A 19,602-nucleotide genomic window follows, 5' to 3' on the forward strand; every position below is an offset into this window, starting at 1 on the left:
TTTCCCTCCCTTGTACTAACTGAACTAATTCTGACCGCATTACACACAATGTATGTTCTGGTGTAGACCTCAGTATCAAAGAACTGAATACATCTTGTTGAAAGTTCAATTCCCTCTGGATTTGTGATATAGGATCGGCCAAGTAAGTTTAAGTTATGTTTCCACATGGGAGGAACTGAGAATTTAATTGGGGAAAAAAACTTGTTTTTAGTTTGGCCCACCTCCAAAGCTGTCTACCCTGTCAAGTTGGTTACTGGGACTACTTTGTCTTCATTTCAATGAGACAGTGTGGTATTTCTTGAAATAACTTTTAGTCTAGTGTTATCCGTCTTCATTCATATAAACCTAGATTTAATGTTAAATCGACCCATAGCATGCCTAGGAGTAAGGCAGGTCAGCGTTCAAAAGCGAGAGGTCACTGTCGTGTCCATAGGCCTACACGGCACACGGGGAAGGAGAAGCGATGGACGTATATAACAGGATGTAAAGGTCACATCTGCCCCCGAGGTGCCAAATATATGCAACGCGTCAGTCCCATACCAGCTTACAAAGGAAGGACACGGATGTGTGGGACATATCTACAATTTTACATTTCCAAAGAAGATGCCAAAGAAAGTATCTATAGGTATATTGGAACTTCACTTTAAGTTTCCAAACGAGAAAACACATACAACGCCACCCCCCCGTCCCCCTCCCGCACACACACACACACACACACACACACACACACACATCTGGTTACACTCAGAATTCGGACTTTCGTGGCATTCCAATGCACCAGTGAAGTTCGGATAAAAAGTACCCCTAAAATTCCACCAGGTCTCCTAAACCCCCCCCCCCCCCAAAAAAAAAACCCAACTAAATAAGTTTTAGGTGGATATTCAGACATGCCATAACAAAGAGAGTCTGCGACTCTCGGTCTCCAGAGTTTTCCTTGAATGAAAAGCCGAGAAGCATTCGACAGCAACATATTGATCTTACCTGAAACGCTGCTGTTTAGTTCCAGACTGAAGATGAATAAATATAAAGTGCATTTGTAAAAGTGAAGGCAATTTTTCCATGTTCTCCTCGAATCCTTGTTTCGGTCGCAGCGTGGCATGCCCACTATTGCTCAGCAAACTGTAAATCGGAGCAATTTCTGGAGAGCTTTCCTTTCGGGACGGATGGGTAGAGTGGTGGTGAGTATGATGGGGTGCAGATGAGAGGAGGAGTAGAGTGGGCTCTGTGTCTTTTTAGCGCGTCATTAAAACTGAAGTTAGCAGACGCGTTGCGTCAGCGTCACCATACTCTAGCCCGCCTCACATTCACACACAGTTGTGCACAAACTAGATACACTGTATTGCAGATATGCAACATTGTGTGAGAATCTCAGACATGCAACATTATTATCTTGCATTTTATTGAGCTCCGCCCCGCTGTTACATTGTAACAACATCCCTGCTTGTGATACGTTACATGCTGCAAATATGTAGCCTAGCTAGCCTAGGCCTATCCGTTTCCTTCAAAATAAGGTATTGGTTTTACAGATATATATAATGTAATATATATCTATTACACCTATAGAAACTTGATTTGGCTTATTTTAAAACGACAGTAGAGATTGAAAACAGAAATTTTTATTTTACTAGATTCTGGCTCATAGAATCATTTCCCAAAGAAAGCAGCTGTGGGGTGACAGTTATGCACACAGATCATCCAAGTGAGATTGCAACAAGAAACAGTTTTACTTCCCATTCCAAAACCAGAGACCCAAAGCCAACTCATAAATATGTGTAAAAATTACTAAAGTGATGGCTTCTTGGCCTCCACAATTCTGGATTATTAAATTATCACAGTATTGCTGTCCCTCGTGAATCAATTAAACTGCCATGGTGCACATATTCACCCCTGGAAGGATTCTGTGTTGGGGATTGGTAGTGGTGGATGTTGGGGAGAGTGGAAACAATCCAATGTCAATCTGTTGGGAAATGCAAGAATGATGCATCAATCAGAACAATCTTACATTGGTGGATAATGTATGTGTGCAGTGCACAATCTGCACACGTAGCCTAACAGTACAAAGCTGGTGTCACCGATGTGTTAGCTTCATCCTCTCTCTTGTGAACACAGTGATTGTTTGACCATTAGTAGTATGCATGGCTCAGGGCCCTGGCTGTCTCCCTCTCCACTGATCATTATTGATCTGTGGCTTTGGCAGTGCACTGCACACAACCACACTCAGTTTAACACACATTTTAAACAACGTGCGAATGCACCATGCAAGGTAGTAGCCTACCCACAGAACTAGATCGAGCTTCTATCTCTATGGCCTACCCATGCATTTTATACCAGTGTGGTTCAATGGTAGAGTGATCTTCGCTCATGGCATCAATTCAGCACTACGTAAGCCCAATCATTCATTCAATAATGTGACAGTTGAAATATAATTACTTCAGGGGCTCTCAAACTTTTTTTGGCTGGGGACCCCTTTTGTGACAGCAAATTCATCAGGGACCCCCTCATAATCAGAACACAACTGGAGTAAGATTTTTGTTTTTAAAATAGCATACAAGGAGTTCTACTATGACTTTGGCAGTGCATGGCCGGGCAAACCATTTTAAAGGTCCATCGCCTGGCATCGGAGAGAAGATTTTGTTGTTGCGGTTCTCTCTCGAGGCAGAGAGAAAACTTTCCCGTTTTAAAGCTTAAATTAGTGCATTTACATCAAATAAAATTAGGATGGAGTTGATAATTGGTGGAGTACTGTGAATACCAATATCCAGGTCCATGTATCCCAGGGTTAATTAAGAACATAATTTGTAGATGAATCATGTTACATTGTATTACACCCTCTTAACCTATTCTACAGATCTCTTGGCCAAAATTAATTCAATCTGTTTGTAATATTTATTTAAAAAAATCTAATGTAAAAATGATATAGTGTATAGGGAGATTGAGATCTGACCGCGGATCCCCTTCAGTACCTCAGGGTCTGTGGACCCCACTTTGAGAACCCCTGGGGAGTATAGACGGGTTGAATGTTTAGCAACAAAACTTAACACATAAGCAAAAATGGGGCAAAACAGACAGGGTTGGCTTAGATTGTTGACATGTAAACTATATTTTGTCTCAAAATGTTTATTGAAAACATACATTTCCACCAGGAGCACTTGTCTCTCAAATACATCATTACAGTTGTTGGTTAGCTAGCGATTTTGAGCCATATTAGCATAGACATTAGTCAAAACACCTCAACACAGTATCAACAAGGTACAACTAGCTGAAACTAGCCACCTACGAATCCCCACATGGTTGTTAGCTATTTGAATCATACCACCACATGGCCTTTGCCTCATTGATGCGTCCACATTCTCATGGTGTTGTCAGCCAACCCATCTTTAGGTTATTCAAACTTCTCCATCAGGTTTGGTTTCCCCCACTTCGTTATATTAATTTGATATTTTAGTCATTTAGCAGACGCTCTTAACCAGAACGACTTACAGGAGAAATTAGGGTTAAGTGCCTTGCTTAAGGGCACGTTGACAGATTTCCTCACCTGGTCAGCTCTGGGATTCAAACCAGCAACCTTTTGGTTACTGGCCCAAAGCTCTTAACCGCTGGGCTACCTGACCCCCCTTTCAAAGATTTTCTTGATTATTTGAGTTCTTCCTCGATAGACCTCCAGCTGTTCCTGTGTCTTCCCGGTTTCCCTTTTCCCCTGGAACCTCCAGGTTACAGATAATAAATATTACATAAGTGTGCTTTGTGTTGTTGATGTAGAGAAATGAGCATGCCGAGCCTTCTGAAAGTAAACAACCCAACCAGAACTAACACCCCCACAAACACTCAGATCGCACAGTTTAACCAATAGTATTTAATGGGTTATGCAATTCTCTGCTAAGGCCCAATCTCCTCCCAACAGTACAATGAGTAAACCAGTCCCTTGCATTTTATTGGCAAAAAATTCATTAAAACAAACCTAAATAAATATGTGTTTTTATGAAGGGGGAATTACTAAAACGAGAATAGGGCAAAAAAAAACTAAAGAAATTTAAAAACCACCAATTGCTTTTTTTCCTTAAAATTGGGAAAATGTAAAAGTAACAATTCTTAAAAAAGGGACCATTCATTAGTTTTCCACTTCATATATCATGTAACACGACTAGAACAAATATAAAAACTGCAGCGGAACAGTGCCACCATCTGGAAGTCTTAAGCTTTGGTCACAGGATTTAAAACAGACAGGGGGGTATGCCTCCCTTCAAAAACTACCTGGACCCAGGAGAGTGGCTTAAATTAATGAACGCCATAGGTCTTGTTCAGGTCCAGTCTAAAGGCAGGCTAGACTGGTACTGTCAGTCAGGGGAGGGGGTTGGATGACAACTAAAGCATTTATCAAAAGGAGAACCCAGAGCATCTGGGATGACTCCGAGGCATGGTGGGTGCGTGGGTGTATGAGATGGAAAACAGTCTTCCAACAGTCCCTTCCATTTCTCAAAGCTAATGCAGCCCTGTTCCATTCTTTTCATCTTAAAACTGTTGAATTTTCCCATTTCTCCTCAGCTCAGTGCCATGTCCCCCTCACTGTGGGGGGACCCTAGGGCTTTGACCCCCAGAACAACACCACCCCTCAGGGGAGGGAGAGACAGGGAAGCTGGGTGGGTGGACGTGGAGGGCTCCAGGTTGCAGTTGGAACACTGATTACCCCACCTCTCCACCTCATCCATGATTCCTCACGCTCCCCCTGTCTGCACCCCAGAGGTTTCTCTGGGGTGCTGAGCCCGTTGCGGGACATAGCAGGATGGGAAGTGATGAGGGGGCTGAATCAGGCAGCCACCCCCACCTCCACCTTCCACTTAGGTCAGTCAGTCAGTTCATAGTGAGATAGATAGTGAGGGCTCAGTTTGAGGCGCTGCTGTTGGAGGAGCTGGAGGTGGAGGGTATAGCCGTGCCAGAGGCCCCGGACGTGGCCACAGACTTGCGGATGTGAGGCATGAGGAAGGGGTCACTGGCTAGCTGGTGCACATCGATACGGTCCTCCTTCCGGTAGACCAGACAGCGCCTTATAAAGGCCTGGAGAGAGATAAGGAGGGGACATTTAGAGAAGTTGTGACAGGTAAATAATTTGTGCACAGAGCAGAAAGGGATGAATGTGTGAAGTAACAGGCCAATGAAAGAGGGATGGAGAAACAACATCAGGTGAGGAAGAATTTAAGGAATGGACTAACAAATGACAAAAAGGTGAGGGAAGGACAGAGAGAAAAAAAACAAGTAGTACCTTAGCTTCTGGGGTGACCACTGGTTTGGGGGGAAACTGCACCTCTGTTGCCTTCAGTATGGTGTTCTCCTGCAGGATGTCCTGTTGAGACTGGTTATGGCCAAAGGGCTGGAGGGGAAGACAAAGAAAGAGAAAAAAGGCTAAAGTTAGCAACACAAAACATAATAATTTCTTAAATGGAATATGAAGAGTATGAATACAATTCTGAGAGGAGTTAGTAGTGTGTGCGTGCTTGCATTACCTTGCGTCCATACAGAGCCTGGTAGAAGATGACTCCCACTGACCACACGTCCACCTTGTTGGAGATTTTAGGAGGCTCTTTACCCACCACAAAGCATTCTGGGGGAAGGTACCTGCAAGGGAAGATCATTGCTTAGAGCAACACTCTTTCCACAATAACAATCATCCAAACAAGATAGTAATTCTATTGTTCTAGTTTGTGCGGCGCCTCACCAGTAGGTCCCTGCACCCTGCGAGGTCAGCTCCATCCCGTCCACTGAGTTGTAGCTGTCGTCGTCCATGATCTTGGACAGGCCGAAGTCGGTGATCTTGATCTCCCCACAGGCTGTGCCATTCACCAGGAGGATGTTGCCTGAGGAAACGACAAGTCAGAGGTCAAGACAAAAGGTCACAATGAACATGAAGGACATTTCTCAGTAATATACTGTCAAGGCTGGTTTATATACTTGGTCTAACGACATGTCTGTAGACAATTCATATGCGACAAGTTTCACTGGTCAAAACAACATTTAATTTACACTCCAGTAGAATGTCTATAGACAGTCACTGAGACTTTTTGGTTTCCTTGTCGCAGACAGATAAGTGTGTTCTCATGGTAACCTGATTGCGACAGCAACGAGACGAGTAAAATAATTATCCTGTAGAATGCCCTGCATTTATTACGTCACACACAACTGTAAGCTATTTTCTGTAATAAGCTTGCCATTACCTTGAAAGATTATTGTTGGGAGTTTAATTTCCTGTAATAATTAATAAAAATGTACTAAAAAGGTAGCCTAGTGGTTAGAGCGTTGGGCCAGTAACCCAAACGGATGGATTTATTGGTGTTAAAATACACCAGTTATGCTATTTGGACCACCAGGCTGCTGTCATGCATATCATAACAACAACAACAAGTTTGATGTCGGACGAAGATACAACATTCATGATGTCACTGCGACAACAGTCTACAGACTGTCGATGTCGATAGACCAACTGTAAACCAGCCTTAAGAGACAAAAGATACCTTTCACTCAGCTATCTTGTCTCGTTTTAATCTGCTGTCATCGTTTCAACTTGCTTTACACGTAGAGTACCAGTCAAAAGTTGACACACCTACTGATTGCAGGGTTTTTCTTTATTTTACCATTTTCTACATTGTAGAATAATAGTGAAGACATCAAAACTATGAAATAACACATATGGAATCATGTAGTAACCTAAAAAAAAAAAGTGTTAAACAAATCCAAATATATTTTATATTTTACATTCTTGAAAGTAGTCACCCTTCGCCTTGATGACAGCTTTGCACACTCTTGGCATTCTCTCAACCAGCTTCATGAGGTAGTCACCTGGAATGCATTTCAATTAACAGGTGTGCCTTGTTAAAAGTTAATTTGTGGAATTTCTTTGCTTCTTAATGCGTTTGAGCCAATCAGTTGTGTTGTGACAAGGTAGGGGTGGTATACAGAAGATAGCCCTATTTAGTAAAAGACCAAGTCCATATTATGGCAAGAACAGCTCAAATAAGCAAAGAGAAACAACAGTCCATCATTACTTTAAGACATGAAGGTCAGTCAATACGGAACATTTCAAGAACTTTGAAAGTTTCTTCAAGCGCAGTTGTAAACACCATCAAGTGCTATGATGAAAATGACCAACCTCAGAAATTGCAGTCCAAATAAAGTAACACACATCTCAACATCAACTGTTCAGAGGAGACTGTGAATCAGGCCTTCATGGTCAAATTACTGCAAAGAAACCACTACTAAAGGACACCAATAATAAGAAGAGACTTGCTTGGGCCAATAAACACGAGTAATGGACATTAGACCGGTGAAAATCGGTCCTTTTGGTCTGATGAGTCCAAATTAGATTTTTGGTTCCAACCACTGTCTTTGTGAGACGCGCAGAGTAGGTGAATGGATGATCTCCGCATGTGTGGTTCCCACCGTGAAGCATGGAGGTGGTGGTGTGATGGTGCTTTGCTGGTGACTGTCTGTGATTTATTTAGAATTCAAGGCACACTTAACCAGCATGGCTACCACAGCATTCTGCAGCGATACGCCATCCCATCAGGTTTATGCTTAGTGGGACTAACATTTGTTTTTCAACAGGACAATGATCTAAAACAGTTCCAGGCTGTGTAATGGCTATTTGACCAAGGAGAGTGATGGAGTGCTGCATCAGATAACCTGGCCTCCACAATCACCTGACCTCAATCACCTGACCAACCCAATTGAGATGGCTTGGGATGAGTTGGACCGCAGAGTGAAGGAAAAGCAGCCAACAAGTGCTCAGCATATGTGGGAACTCCTTCAAGACTGTTGGAAAAGCATTCCAGCTGAAGCTGGTTGAGAGAATGCTAAGAGTGTGCAAAGCTGTCATCAAGGCAAAGGGTGGCTACTTTGAAGAATCTCAAATATATTTTGATTTGTTTAACACTTTTTTGGTTACTACATGATTCCATATGTGTTATCTCATTGTTTTTATGTCGTCATTATTATTCTACAATGTAGAAAATAGTAAAAATAAAGAAAAACTCTGGAATGAGTAGGTGTCCAAATGTTTGACTGGTACTGTAAGTGATCACATCAGTGTAAGTGTAGACCTGGTACTAATATTGCTGTGTAACTGCTGCCATACGAGTGTCCGTGCGATCTGCTGTGTGTACCCACCAGGTTTGAGGTCGTAGTGGATGATGGGTGGGCGGATCTCGTTGAGGTACTTGAGGGCGTTGACCATCTGCATGATGATGGAGCGGCCCTCCTTCTCCGACATCAGCTTGTGCTGCTTCAGGTAGAAATCCAGGTCGTTCCCTTCACAGTACTCTAGAACCGTACAGAACCTGGAACACAACGAGACAGAGGAACCCACGGTGAGCTAGTGTATTAAATCTCGAACCGTACAGATCCTGGGACATAATGAGAAAGAGAGAGAGCGAGAGAGGATGTGGTACTGTTTAACTCCAGAACCGCACAGAACCTAGAACAACTAGAGTGGAATCGGCTTTGTGGTACTGTTTTAGTTTAGAACCGTACAGAGCCTGTTCCACAACGAGAGACAAAGGAACCAACTGTGAGGTTCTGTTTCAAAACAGTAGGATAGAGTCGAAAGAAAGAAAGAACACGGGAACTAGAAACCCCCCAAAAATCTCACGTTCTATTCCAAAGATGTGTTGGATATGTTCTGCTGCTCTTTGGGTGGAGGGGGGGGGGGGGGGGACTTACGAGTCTGTGTCGAGTGAAAAGTAGTCGTAGAGTTTGACTATCCGTGGGTGGTCCAGCTCCTTATGGATTCTATACTCTCGACATGCGTGTCTGAAACAGAGACCACGTTAAACTCCAATGTTAAAACCAAAGTGCTTTTGTTACCCATATCACTCTGAGAAAAAAAGATCTGTCTATGATAAGAAAAAGGGAACTCACTTGTGGTAGTTTTCCTTCTTCTCGTCCCTCCAGTTCTTGTTCAACTGGTGGATTTTGACTGCGACGTATCTCTGCTCCGTTAGGTCAAAGGCCTTCAAAAGTGAGAGACATGACATCAATTACAAATAAATGATTCTATCACATCCATTAATCGTTATCATATCTGAGAGAAACCTGGCACCAACATGAAACCGTATGAAAACTTGGCACCAACATAAAAAATGGATTCAGGTGAACATCAAAAGTTCATCATTATGAGAAAACCTTGGGGACTATGTAGTCGCTGTACTTAGTTCAATGGGTATACAACTATGCATTTAACCATGATGACAAAAGGTCAGTGACGTTAACCTCTCTCGGGTATGTGGGACGAAATCATCCCACCTAGTCAACAGCCAGTGGAATCGAGTGGCGCGAAATTCAAAAACCTTAAAAATGCTATAACTTCAATTTCTCAAAAATATGACTATTTTACACCATTTTAAAGACAAGACTCTCGTTAATCTAACCACATTGTCCGATTTCAAAAAGGCTTTACAACGGAAGCAAAACATTAGATTATGTCAGGAGAGTACCCAGCCAGAAATAATCACACCCATTTTTCAAGCTAGCATATAATGTCACAAAAACCAAAACCACAGCTAAATGCAGCACTAACCTTTGATGATCTTCATCAGATGACACTCCTAGGACATTATGTTATACAATACATGCATGTTTTGTTCAATCAAGTTCATATTTATATCAAAAACCAGCTTTTTAAATTAGCATGTGACGTTGAGAACTAGCAAACATACCGAAAACTTCCGGTGAATTTACTAAATTACTCACGATAAACGTTCACAAAAAACATAATTATTTTAAGAATTATAGATACAGAACTCCTTTATGTCAGATTTTAAAATAGCTTTTCGGCAAAAGCACATTTTGCAATATTCTGAGTAGATAGCTCGCCATCACGGGCTAGCTAATTTGACACCCACCAAGTTTGGCGTTCACTAAACTCAGAATTACTATAAGAAAAATTGGATTACCTTTGCTGTTCTTCGTCAGAATGCACTCCCAGGACTTCTACTTCAACCACAAATGTTGTTTTGGTTCAAAATAATCCATAGTTATGTTCAAATATCCTCTGTTTTGTCCGTGCGTTCAGGTCCCTATCCGAACGGTGACGCGCGGACGCATGTCGTGACAAAACATTTCAAAATATTCCCTTACCGTACTTCGAAGCATGATAAACGCTGTTTAAAATCAATTTTTATGCGATTTTTCTCATAAAATAGCGATAATATTCCGACCGGGAGACGTTGTTTTCGTTCAAAGACTGAAAGAAGAAAATGGTGTCTTCACATGCACGCGCGCACCCGTGTCATTGTTCTCAGCTCGACCACTATCCAAAACCCCTACTGTTTTTCAGCCAGGGACTGCAGAGTCATCATTCCCCGTTCTGGCGCCTTCTGAGAGCCTTAGAGGATCTCTGCTGTAACGTGACATTTTCTGTTTTCGATAAAGAGGCTATAGAAGGCCAAGAAATGCTCAGAGAGGGCACTTCCTGTATAGAATCTTCTCAGGTTTTGGCCTGCCATATGAGTTCTGTTATACTCACAGACACCATTCAAACAGTTTTAGAAACTTTAGGGTGTTTTCTATCCAAATCAAACAATTATATGCATATTCTAGTTTCTGGGCAGGAGTAATAACCGGATTAAATCGGGTACGTTTTTTATCCTGACGTGAAAATACTGCCCCCTACCCAAGAGAGGTTAACCTGTCTGGGCTAGGGGGCAGTATTTTCACGGCCGGATGAAAAACGTACCCAATTTAAACAGGTTACTACTCTGGCCCAGAAACTAGAATATGCATATTATTAGTAGATTTGGATAGAAAACACTCTAAAGTTTCTAAAACGGTTTGAATGGTGTCTGTGACTATAACAGAACTCATATGCAGGCAAAAACCTGAGAAAAAGTCAACCGGGAAGTGGAGGATCTGAGAATTGTAGTTCTTTCTAGTCCCTTTCAAAACTACAGTATCTGTGGGGTTACGTTGCACTTCCTAAGTCTTCCATTGGCTGTCAAAAGCCTTCAGAAAGTGGTTTGAGCATTCTCCTGTTACTGGGCAGATAATAGGAGCTCAGTTACTGAGTGGTCTGCCTGGCAACAAAGGGATTGGATATGCGCAGTCACGCGAGCGCACCGTTCCTTCTTTTTCTTCTTAAATGAATATGCTATTGTCCGGTTGGAATATTATCACAATTTTACGTTAAAAATACCATAAAGATTGATTTTAAACAGCGTTTGACATGCTTCCAAGTACGGTAATGGAAAATTTTGACTTTTCGTCTCTGGTTCCGCACTCGCGCGTTATGCCTTTGGATAAGTGATCTGTACGCACGAACAAAACGGAGGTATTTGTACATAAATATGGATTATTTCGAACAAAAACTACATTTCTTGTGGAAGTAGCAGTCCTGGGAGTGAATTCTGACGAAGATCAGCAAAGGTAAGATAATATTTCTAATACTAATTCTGAGTTTAGGTTGCCCCAAACTTGGCAGGTGTCTGTATAGCTCTCTGTGATGGCTGAGCTATATACTCAGAATATTGAAAAATGTGCTTTCTCCGTAAAGCTATTTTAAAATCTGACAAAGCGGTTGCATCCAGGAGTAGTCTATCTATAATTCTTTAAATAATTGTTATATATTTTGTCAACGTTTATGATGAGTATTTTTGTAAATTGATGTGCACATTCACCGGAAGTTTTGGTGGGAATACATTTTCTGAACATCACGCGCCAATGTAAAATGCTGTTTTTGGATATAAATATGAACTTTATCGAACAAAACATACATGTATTGTGTAACATAATGTCCTAGGAGTGTCATCTGATGAAGATCGTCAAAGGTTAGTGCTTCATTTAGCTGTGTTTTGGGTTTTATTGACACATGTCCTTGCTTGGAAAATGGCTGTGTGATTATTTTTGGCTATGTACTCTCCTAACATAATCTAATGTTTTGCTTTCGCTGTAAAGCCTTTTTGAAATCGGACAATGTGGTTACATCAAGGAGATGTAACCACATTGTAAAATGGTGTAAAATAGTTGTATGTTTGAGAAAGTTGAATTATGACATTTTGTTGTTTTGGAATTTGCCGCCCTGATATTTCACTAGCTGTGTCCCGCAGGTGGGACGCTAGCGTCCCACGTAGCCCATAGAAGTTAATGAACGGGCCGAGTGCTCTCACCTTGTAAACTTCACTGAAGCCACCTCGGCCTAGTAAGTAGAGCAGTAGGTACCGGTCGTTTAGCGTGGGGTGGTCTTTGAACCTGTTGCGGAAATCAGACATATTTCGATTAAAAGTCAAACAGAGAGAACAGAAATAAGAGAACACTGGTAGAGAGCACGTACGTGGAGTTATCCTCGTTGTGGATCCTCTTGAGCTCGCGGATGTGCAGGTTCCGTACTCGCTCCAACCTCTCCAGCTCAGCCTGGATCTCTGCCTCCTCCTGCAATACACAGCAAGCATATTAGCAACTTTTACAGGAACCAACAGATACAGTCCACAAACTACATACACAAAATATAGAAACATTGCATGTAAAACAGCACACTACCTTCTTGAGATGGCCCAGTCTTAGTTTGAAAATCTCCTCTTGTTCGTGATACTCGGCCTGTGATAACCTGGAAGAAGAAGAAACTCACCATCATAAACAGAACCAAACCTGGGAAAATGTATGCATTCAAACAACTAAAATTTACATTTTAGTCATTTAGCAGACGCTCTTATCCAGAGCGACTTACAGTAGTGAATGCATACATTTCATACATTTTTTTCCCCGTACTGGTCCCCTCTTTCTCTACATGGCCACACTATTGACCCCATTGACTGTTTAACTCACCATTGCAATGCCTTGAGTGGACCATTGCAATGCCTTGAGTGGTCTGTGGTGGGTTTATGTACACATCTCTGTGGATGGACTTATGTAGTACATCTCTGTGGTGGGCTTATGTACACATCTCTGTGGATGGACTTATGTAGTACATCTCTGTGATGGGCTTATGTAGTACATCTCTGTGGTGGGCTTATGTAGTACATCTCTGTGGTGGGCTTATGTAGTACATCTCTGTGGTGGGCTTATGTAGTACATCTCTGTGGTGGGCTTATGTAGTACATCTCTGTGGTGGGCTTATGTAGTACATCTCTGTGGTGGGCTTATGTAGTACATCTCTGTGGTGGGCTTATGTAGTACATCTCTGTGGTGGGTTTATGTAGTACATCTCTGTGATGGGTTTATGTAGTACATCTCTGTGATGGGTTTATGTAGTACATCTCTGTGATGGGTTTATGTAGTACATCTCTGTGATGGGTTTATGTAGTACATCTCTGTGATGGGTTTATGTAGTACATCTCTGTGATGGGTTTATGTAGTACATCTCTGTGATGGGTTTATGTAGTACATCTCTGTGATGGGTTTATGTAGTACATCTCTGTGATGGGTTTATGTAGTACATCTCTGTGATGGGTTTATGTAGTACATCTCTGTGATGGGTTTATGTAGTACATCTCTGTGATGGGTTTATGTAGTACATCTCTGTGATGGGTTTATGTAGTATATCTCTGTGGTGGTCTTATATAGTGTATATTTCTGTGGTGGGCTTATGTAGTACATCTCTGTGGTGGTCTTATATAGTGTATATTTCTGTGGTGGGCTTATATAGTGCATATTTCTGTGGTGGGCTTATATAGTACATCTCTGTGGTGGGCTTATGTAGTACATCTCTGTGGTGGTCTTATGTAGTGTATATTTCTGTGGTGGGCTTATGTCATATATCTCTGTGGTGGGTTTATGTAGTACATCTCTGTCAGTGGAGGCTGCTGAAGGGAGGACATGGAAGAGGCGGGGTAACGTACGCTTCGCTCTCGGCTCCGTTGGCCTTGCTCTTGCGTTTGTTCTGCTCCAGGCTAAGGGGCGGGGTCTGGGCCATTGAGGGCGGTTTCCTCTTGGCCAGGGCCTTCCTCTGTCTCTCTATGTCCTCTCGCTGGGAGTTGATCCTCTCCTGTTGCCTAGAGATGAGACACAGACAGATAGACAGGTGATGGGGAGGGTCAGTGCGGATGAGAGAGAGAAAGAGATTAAAAACCACAGAGGAGGGTAGAGAGGAGGAGTATGAAGGAGGAGAGGATGAGATGCAGAGTGAGAGGCTTTTGAGTGACCCTTACTTGATAAGGTTCTGAAAGGCATATCCGTCGGTCCACTGTTCTGTAAATGAGGCACCATGTCGGACGGTGGTGAAGTGACCCAGGCGAAGACGGTCCTGCATGCTCTTGTCGCGACACGCCATCTTCTCCTGCTTCGACTGGGGGGAGAGAACACACACGCACGTTATACTTGGGGAAAGCTAGTCCTTGGTCAAGAAAACCGACATGGTTCAGTTATTCTAGACTCCCAAGCCTGTTGTAGGGACAGAGGGAGAACTCACTTTCTCAATCAGCAGCTTCTTGCTCATGGTCACACATTTGTTCAAGCGTTCTTTGTACCGCTCAAGCATCCTCTGCTGCTCATCCAACTGCCTTCGAAGGTCACAGTTCGCCTGAAACAGATCGGGTCAAAATCCCATTAACGAATAGTCGTTTTAATGAAACAAAGCTGTTTTAAAATGTCAGATGTTATTTTCTGAGGAGATCTGTTTCCATGTCTGGAGCATAATGCTGTCTCATGACGAGGCACAACATGTTATTCCATTAGAAGACAGAATGGGAAAACAAGGACGAGTTGATGGCAGAGGTGTTCCCACCCGCAGTAAGTCATCTATCCTCCCCTCCTTCTTCTCCAGGTCCGAGTTCTTGTTGTTCTCCATAGCAGTTAGCTTCTCTACTGTCAGGTCAGACTGCAGGAGGAGAACCAGAGGACGAGAAAGAGAGATGAAGTCAAACAGTCATTAGAGATGTGTCATATTATACAGGAGTTATTACAGACAATCACCAGTGCTGTGTGTATCTGTACAGAAGGTGTAAGGTAACAGCTACCTGTGTGGCTTTGTGGTTCATGTAGAGGGAGACGGGCTTTAGGGAACAGGATGAGTGCTCTGTGTTGGCTGAACCCATAGAGGACGGGCTGCCCTGCTGCATCTGGGATACAAAGACATCCACACATACCACTAACATCATGTCATGGACCGCAGTAACATTCTGCTTTGCATTCAGGTCAGTTTGAAGGACACGATGGGTTCGTTAGGAACAGGGGGAGAAAGAAAGATACGGTGAAAAGGGAGGAGGAAAGGGAGCATGCTCACCGTGCCTGGGGGGTTGGACAGGGAGTGATGTTGTGGGGAGGAGCGGACAACTGGAGGGAGACTCCTGGCAGGACTGGTACCAGGACCGCTACCACCCGCAAACTGACAGATTTCATGGAAAAGTCAGAAGAAGAGCAAAGGAATTCAAAGCTATGGATGCGTTTTGCCAGAAAGTGAGCACACTCACCTCAAAATAATCACTAATTTTCTGTCCTCTTGCTCCTCCTTTCCCTGGAGAAGAGAAAAAAAAAGGCAGAGAATCTGTGGGCCGTTGATCTATTCTGACAACAAAATGGCTGCCGGCAAGGCACGACTGAGGTGAAACAGAGATCACGGAGGAAGGGAGACCGACATCTCACCTTGGCTGCCCTCGTACGGCTCTGCTTTCCTCTTCCTCGTTCTCTGGTCGTTGGGCTTTTTCTCTGGGGTCTGGATAAAGAGTAGGAGAAACACATTGTACTTTATGACAGCGGAAGATGTATAAAATATCATATAACAAGAGTGAAAAAATGTATGGCGTCACTGCTGTGGGACACTAACCTCCAGCTCTTTGTCACTGAGAGAGCCCACGCTGCACAGGCTCTGATTGGATGACTCATTGTGGCCTGAACCCTGTTCAAAAACAACAAACAAACCCACACAATTACACGTCAGACAAAGAGTGGAAGGATATGCCAAGGGCAGGGAGGGACTAAACTTAATTCACAATTAAACCAGGGGTGTGGAAGGGAGGGATGGGGATTATGCTTTCATTTGACTGACTGTTTCTCCCCATGGCTACTCTCTGGTGAACGGATAAGGTGAGTGATTGTTTGTGAGAGAAAGAGAGAGCAGAAGAGAGTCGGAGAGGAATAGGGTTGAGCTAATATCATCACCATTCGTCTCCACACTACCCTATCATTTCTAAATGTCTGTTCCCTAGGTGATGCCTGTCACTCAAATGACTCACTTTTGAATTCACCAGGCTCTGCCATATCAGAGAAATATACTTAGTCATTCTGGGCACATAATGCTGCTCCCTCTAACTAAATTGAACCTGAAATTGCTGAACATCAGACATAACTAATGCAGGTGGGAGTAGGTCTCTCTCTCAATCTTTTTCTCCCTCACACTCTCGCCTTTCATTATTTCATCCTCATTCTCTCCAGCCTTGTTCAAACAATTTCAAAATCCTACTACTGAGACAGGGTATTGGAGGGCTTTCAGTGTTTCCCCTGTATTCACTGGGTAGTGGCGCAGCTAAATGAAATACTTTCTGTCCATCCTTAAAATATATGTAGAAAATACAATTGACCTATATATTTTGTTATATAATCTTTGAGAACAAGAAATCCTCAAAATAAAAAAACTAGCTAGACAGTCAGGGAGAATAAAAAATTCCAAAAAAGATGGCTGGATTACTGACGGGGCATGCAGGGTACATGCCCAGGGGCCCCGATTGGGGTCCCCATTGGTTATGTTATAATGTTTAAGCATAAGAACACAGAAATGCTTAGAATAGCAGGAAATGTGTTTTCACAACGGAAAATTCTCTCAGCTCCAATGCAAAATTGGTAGAATTGCAGGTAATTTGCTGAAAAACAGCACATTTCTCTGCCGCCAATTCTGGACCGATTTAAGCAGCGCACACAACGCTTATAAGGCAGCTCAGGATGACTGATAGGGAGCAGAGCTACAGGGCTGTTCAAGGTCGAGAGAGACAGGCTGAGCTGCCCTTATTATATCTTGGGGCTTTCAGACCTATAACACCAGGGCAGGCTATATGTCTCTCATCCCTCTCTAGGCTAATACTTCCTTTCTCTCTATCCCAGTCTTTCAACACACTGCAACTGTCAGACGGACCCTGGTCAGACGGGGCGGCCGTGGTGTGATGCTTTAGCGGGAGCCGCCATTTTCTCTGCGACAGCACCGTGCTCTGGGTTCAGTTCTGCCTATGGCTGGCATAGAGCCCAGTCCTGGCTCTGATTCACTCTCTGGGCTCCGGATCACTTTCCACAAAGGCAGCTCTCTAAGATGGAGTCTACCTCAGCACCACCAGGCAGGACCTCTAATCAAACGCCAGAGCGCTACTGCCATAACATCTGGTCAGGGTTTCTACGCCTATGAGGGTGACTGGCATTCATGCCCTTCCCTGCCCCACTTCCCCCTCCTGCCCGTTCCCTTCTTGGCAGCCCTCCGCACTTGCATATGCAGCCGCCACATCATGAGCCAGTAGGAGAGGATACCATATCACACCAGCCAACAAACACAGACACACAGCTCTACATTCTCAAGAGAGCGAGAGAGGCGGAGGGGGCTAGCCGGTCCCTGGCCAAGCTCAACCAGAAATAGAGAATCAAACAAAGCAAGGGAGAAACAAAGAGAAGGGGTGAGAGAGAGACAAAGAAAGATAGATATGGTCCCAAAGTAAATGTGCAACACTGAGATCCAGTTGTCAGTCCTACATTAGTAGAAAGGGTGGATTGGCAAAGGAGCAGGACCCTATATAGGCCTATCTCATCTCCAATGATATAGTGCAGTAACACAGACCTTAGCCACGCCGACCCCAGTGAAGCGAGCCTCCAGCAGCTCCTGGCGTCGCGGGTCCAGGCTGTGCAGTTCTTCCATCATGGCTGCAGGGACAATGAGCAAGAAACACACAATTTGATATCAGATCTGTTGACTTTCCATAGCACAGACAAACATCATACAGAGTAAGAATACAAGGGGTTGGAAATCCTCTGACAACAGCTTGAGGATTTAGTGACACAACCAGTTTAGGGTTGCCTATAGATGAATGTGTTGACGCGTGCAACTATAAATTCACAGAAACTGACTCATGGATAACCTTAGACACACCTGTTTTTTGTTAAAAAAAATCTAAAGTCACCACTACTGATTCCAACACAGAACTTGATAAACAACAACAAATCAAGCAAAGACTAAACAGGCAAGAGCTGTGCATAGTCTAGTGCTGACATGGGACATCTCAGCAAATATGGTTTGAAAACTGTGATTACAGTATTGTGATAAGATTAGTGAATCTGATTGAGTCATTTTGCCACATAGCTAACTAGCTAGGCGACGAAGCAGACCGTTTTGGCAAGAAGGGTCAGGCCAGCGACCAACCAACTTGTTAATAGTATATCAAATCAACTAGCTAGCTAACTAACTAGCTGATCAGAGAATACAGGCAGCTTGCCATCATCCACTTGCAGGGGACAAACTACTAACAATGAGAGTAACATGACAGACATTGTCATGACTCATGATCATGTGTTTATTACATTAGTTGACATGTGTCAATATTTCAGCCCCCCCACGCTAAATGCTTGTTAACTACAGTAACTAACTAACGTCCGACGTTAGCCACCTGGTGCAGCTAACTAGTAACTAGCAAGTTGGTCACTTCGTTGGCAAATATGTCTGATAGGTAACTAAAAAACAAAATGTTTCCAAAATATACCTACTTGCAAAATGGTACATTTAAGGAAAGGGGATAGATAACTAGTTAGCTAATGAACGTTACTAGGTTAAGGGTGATGGATAGCGACATGTCAAATGTCCGATTAACATGTAACGTTAGCTAGTTAGCTAACGTTAGCTACATGAAAACTGCTGTTTTTCAGGAATATTATGACCCAACCCGAAGTTTTATGTTAGAAATAAAACATTAATACAACTCGACCAAGGTTACCTGTTGTAATTATATTTTCCACGGGTCCAATCTTTTTTGGTCCAAGATTCTTGTCTCCCTACCTCGACACTGCCAAACGAGGCCTCATCAAAATCCCCGTTCTTCGGTGTTGATTTGTTACCCGTTAGGAGACGAGCGTCTGCTTGGCCCCCCAATAACGACGGATAGTTCCCTTCTCGGCCTAGAAGTCCTGGGGTATCCTGAACCCGCCTTTCCGCACTCCCTACACGGGTATCCCCAGGTTTACATTCCTTTCATCAAGGGCCGTACCATGCCTCTTTCGGGGTATTTTATCCCGAACAATGACCATCACTTGCCCTTTTCATCGCGAATATGATCCAACAATGTGGCTATTTTGTGTTATAATTTTGTCCTCCGATCTGATATGTTCGGTCTAATTCTATACTCAATCAGAACAAAGTTGGTGTTCGGCTTCACCTTCCTCGCCCTAGCAACAATCTGTTACGGAAATTGTGTTGTTCCGATCATTTCAGTTGAATCTGGATCGGTTCGGTTTCTCATTTTTGGGGGGAATGTAAACAATAATCGGTAAATCTCCCTTTATTCTCGTGAGATTGATCAAATTTGTCTTTCCACCTTCACCCAAACCACGCCAGCCCACAAAACCGACTGTAGACCAATTGAATTCGATTTACAAACTAGCTACATGCAATCTAAAACTGCCCATAAGGTTTCAGGGAGACAGAAATGCAATCATCTTTTGATATGT

At 43.2% G+C, this 19,602-nt stretch overlaps 2 protein-coding genes across 5 annotated transcripts in view; both read right to left on the reverse strand.

The window, feature by feature from the left end:
• Nucleotides 1–1,278, reverse strand: part of LOC106600995 (C-type mannose receptor 2) — a 48,719-nt gene extending 47,441 nt beyond the window's left edge. For both annotated transcript variants that reach the window (XM_014192828.2, XM_014192827.2), the window contains exon 1: nucleotides 982–1,278. In XM_014192828.2, coding sequence (XP_014048303.1) covers nucleotides 982–1,099 — 118 coding nt within the window. In that variant the 5' untranslated portion in view covers nucleotides 1,100–1,278. The remainder of the gene's footprint in view (nucleotides 1–981) is intronic.
• Nucleotides 1,279–3,838: 2,560 nt separating this feature from the next.
• LOC100380770 (serine/threonine-protein kinase tousled-like 2) lies at nucleotides 3,839–19,512 on the reverse strand. Of its 3 annotated transcripts, none has more exons than XM_014192830.2 (21): nucleotides 18,935–19,512; nucleotides 17,726–17,808; nucleotides 15,737–15,808; nucleotides 15,556–15,625; nucleotides 15,384–15,427; nucleotides 15,197–15,298; nucleotides 14,931–15,032; nucleotides 14,699–14,791; nucleotides 14,384–14,494; nucleotides 14,124–14,260; nucleotides 13,815–13,967; nucleotides 12,517–12,583; nucleotides 12,311–12,408; nucleotides 12,147–12,228; nucleotides 8,905–8,996; nucleotides 8,707–8,796; nucleotides 8,155–8,324; nucleotides 5,711–5,849; nucleotides 5,499–5,610; nucleotides 5,258–5,365; nucleotides 3,839–5,052 (listed from the first exon to the last, which is right to left on the reverse strand). In XM_014192830.2, exons 2-21 carry the CDS (start codon nucleotides 17,804–17,806, stop codon nucleotides 4,879–4,881), a joined length of 2,097 nt encoding a protein of 698 aa, XP_014048305.1. In that variant the 5' UTR covers nucleotides 17,807–17,808; nucleotides 18,935–19,512; the 3' UTR covers nucleotides 3,839–4,878. The 3 variants fall into 3 exon arrangements, with proteins under 3 accessions (XP_014048305.1, XP_014048304.1, XP_014048306.1); XM_014192829.2 differs by having other exon boundaries at nucleotides 18,873–19,512; XM_014192831.2 differs by lacking the exon at nucleotides 15,197–15,298 and having other exon boundaries at nucleotides 18,873–19,512.
• Between the last annotated feature and the right edge of the window lie 90 nt (nucleotides 19,513–19,602).

Source organism: Salmo salar, chromosome ssa03 (genome assembly GCF_905237065.1).
Source record: "Salmo salar chromosome ssa03, Ssal_v3.1, whole genome shotgun sequence".
Lineage (NCBI taxonomy): Eukaryota > Metazoa > Chordata > Actinopteri > Salmoniformes > Salmonidae > Salmo > Salmo salar.

Excerpts from the sequence above, each read along its gene's own strand:
- LOC100380770 (XM_014192830.2), bottom strand. The coding sequence starts at position 17,806 with ATGATGGAAGAACTGCACAGCCTGGACCCGCGACGCCAGGAGCTGCTG. Across the intron at positions 12,584-13,814 it reads AACGGAGCCGAGAGCGAAGC|GTTATCACAGGCCGAGTATC; the intron begins GTACGTTACCCC and ends TTCTTCTTCCAG. Across the intron at positions 8,797-8,904 it reads AAGAAGGAAAACTACCACAA|ACACGCATGTCGAGAGTATA; the intron begins GTGAGTTCCCTT and ends TCTCTGTTTCAG.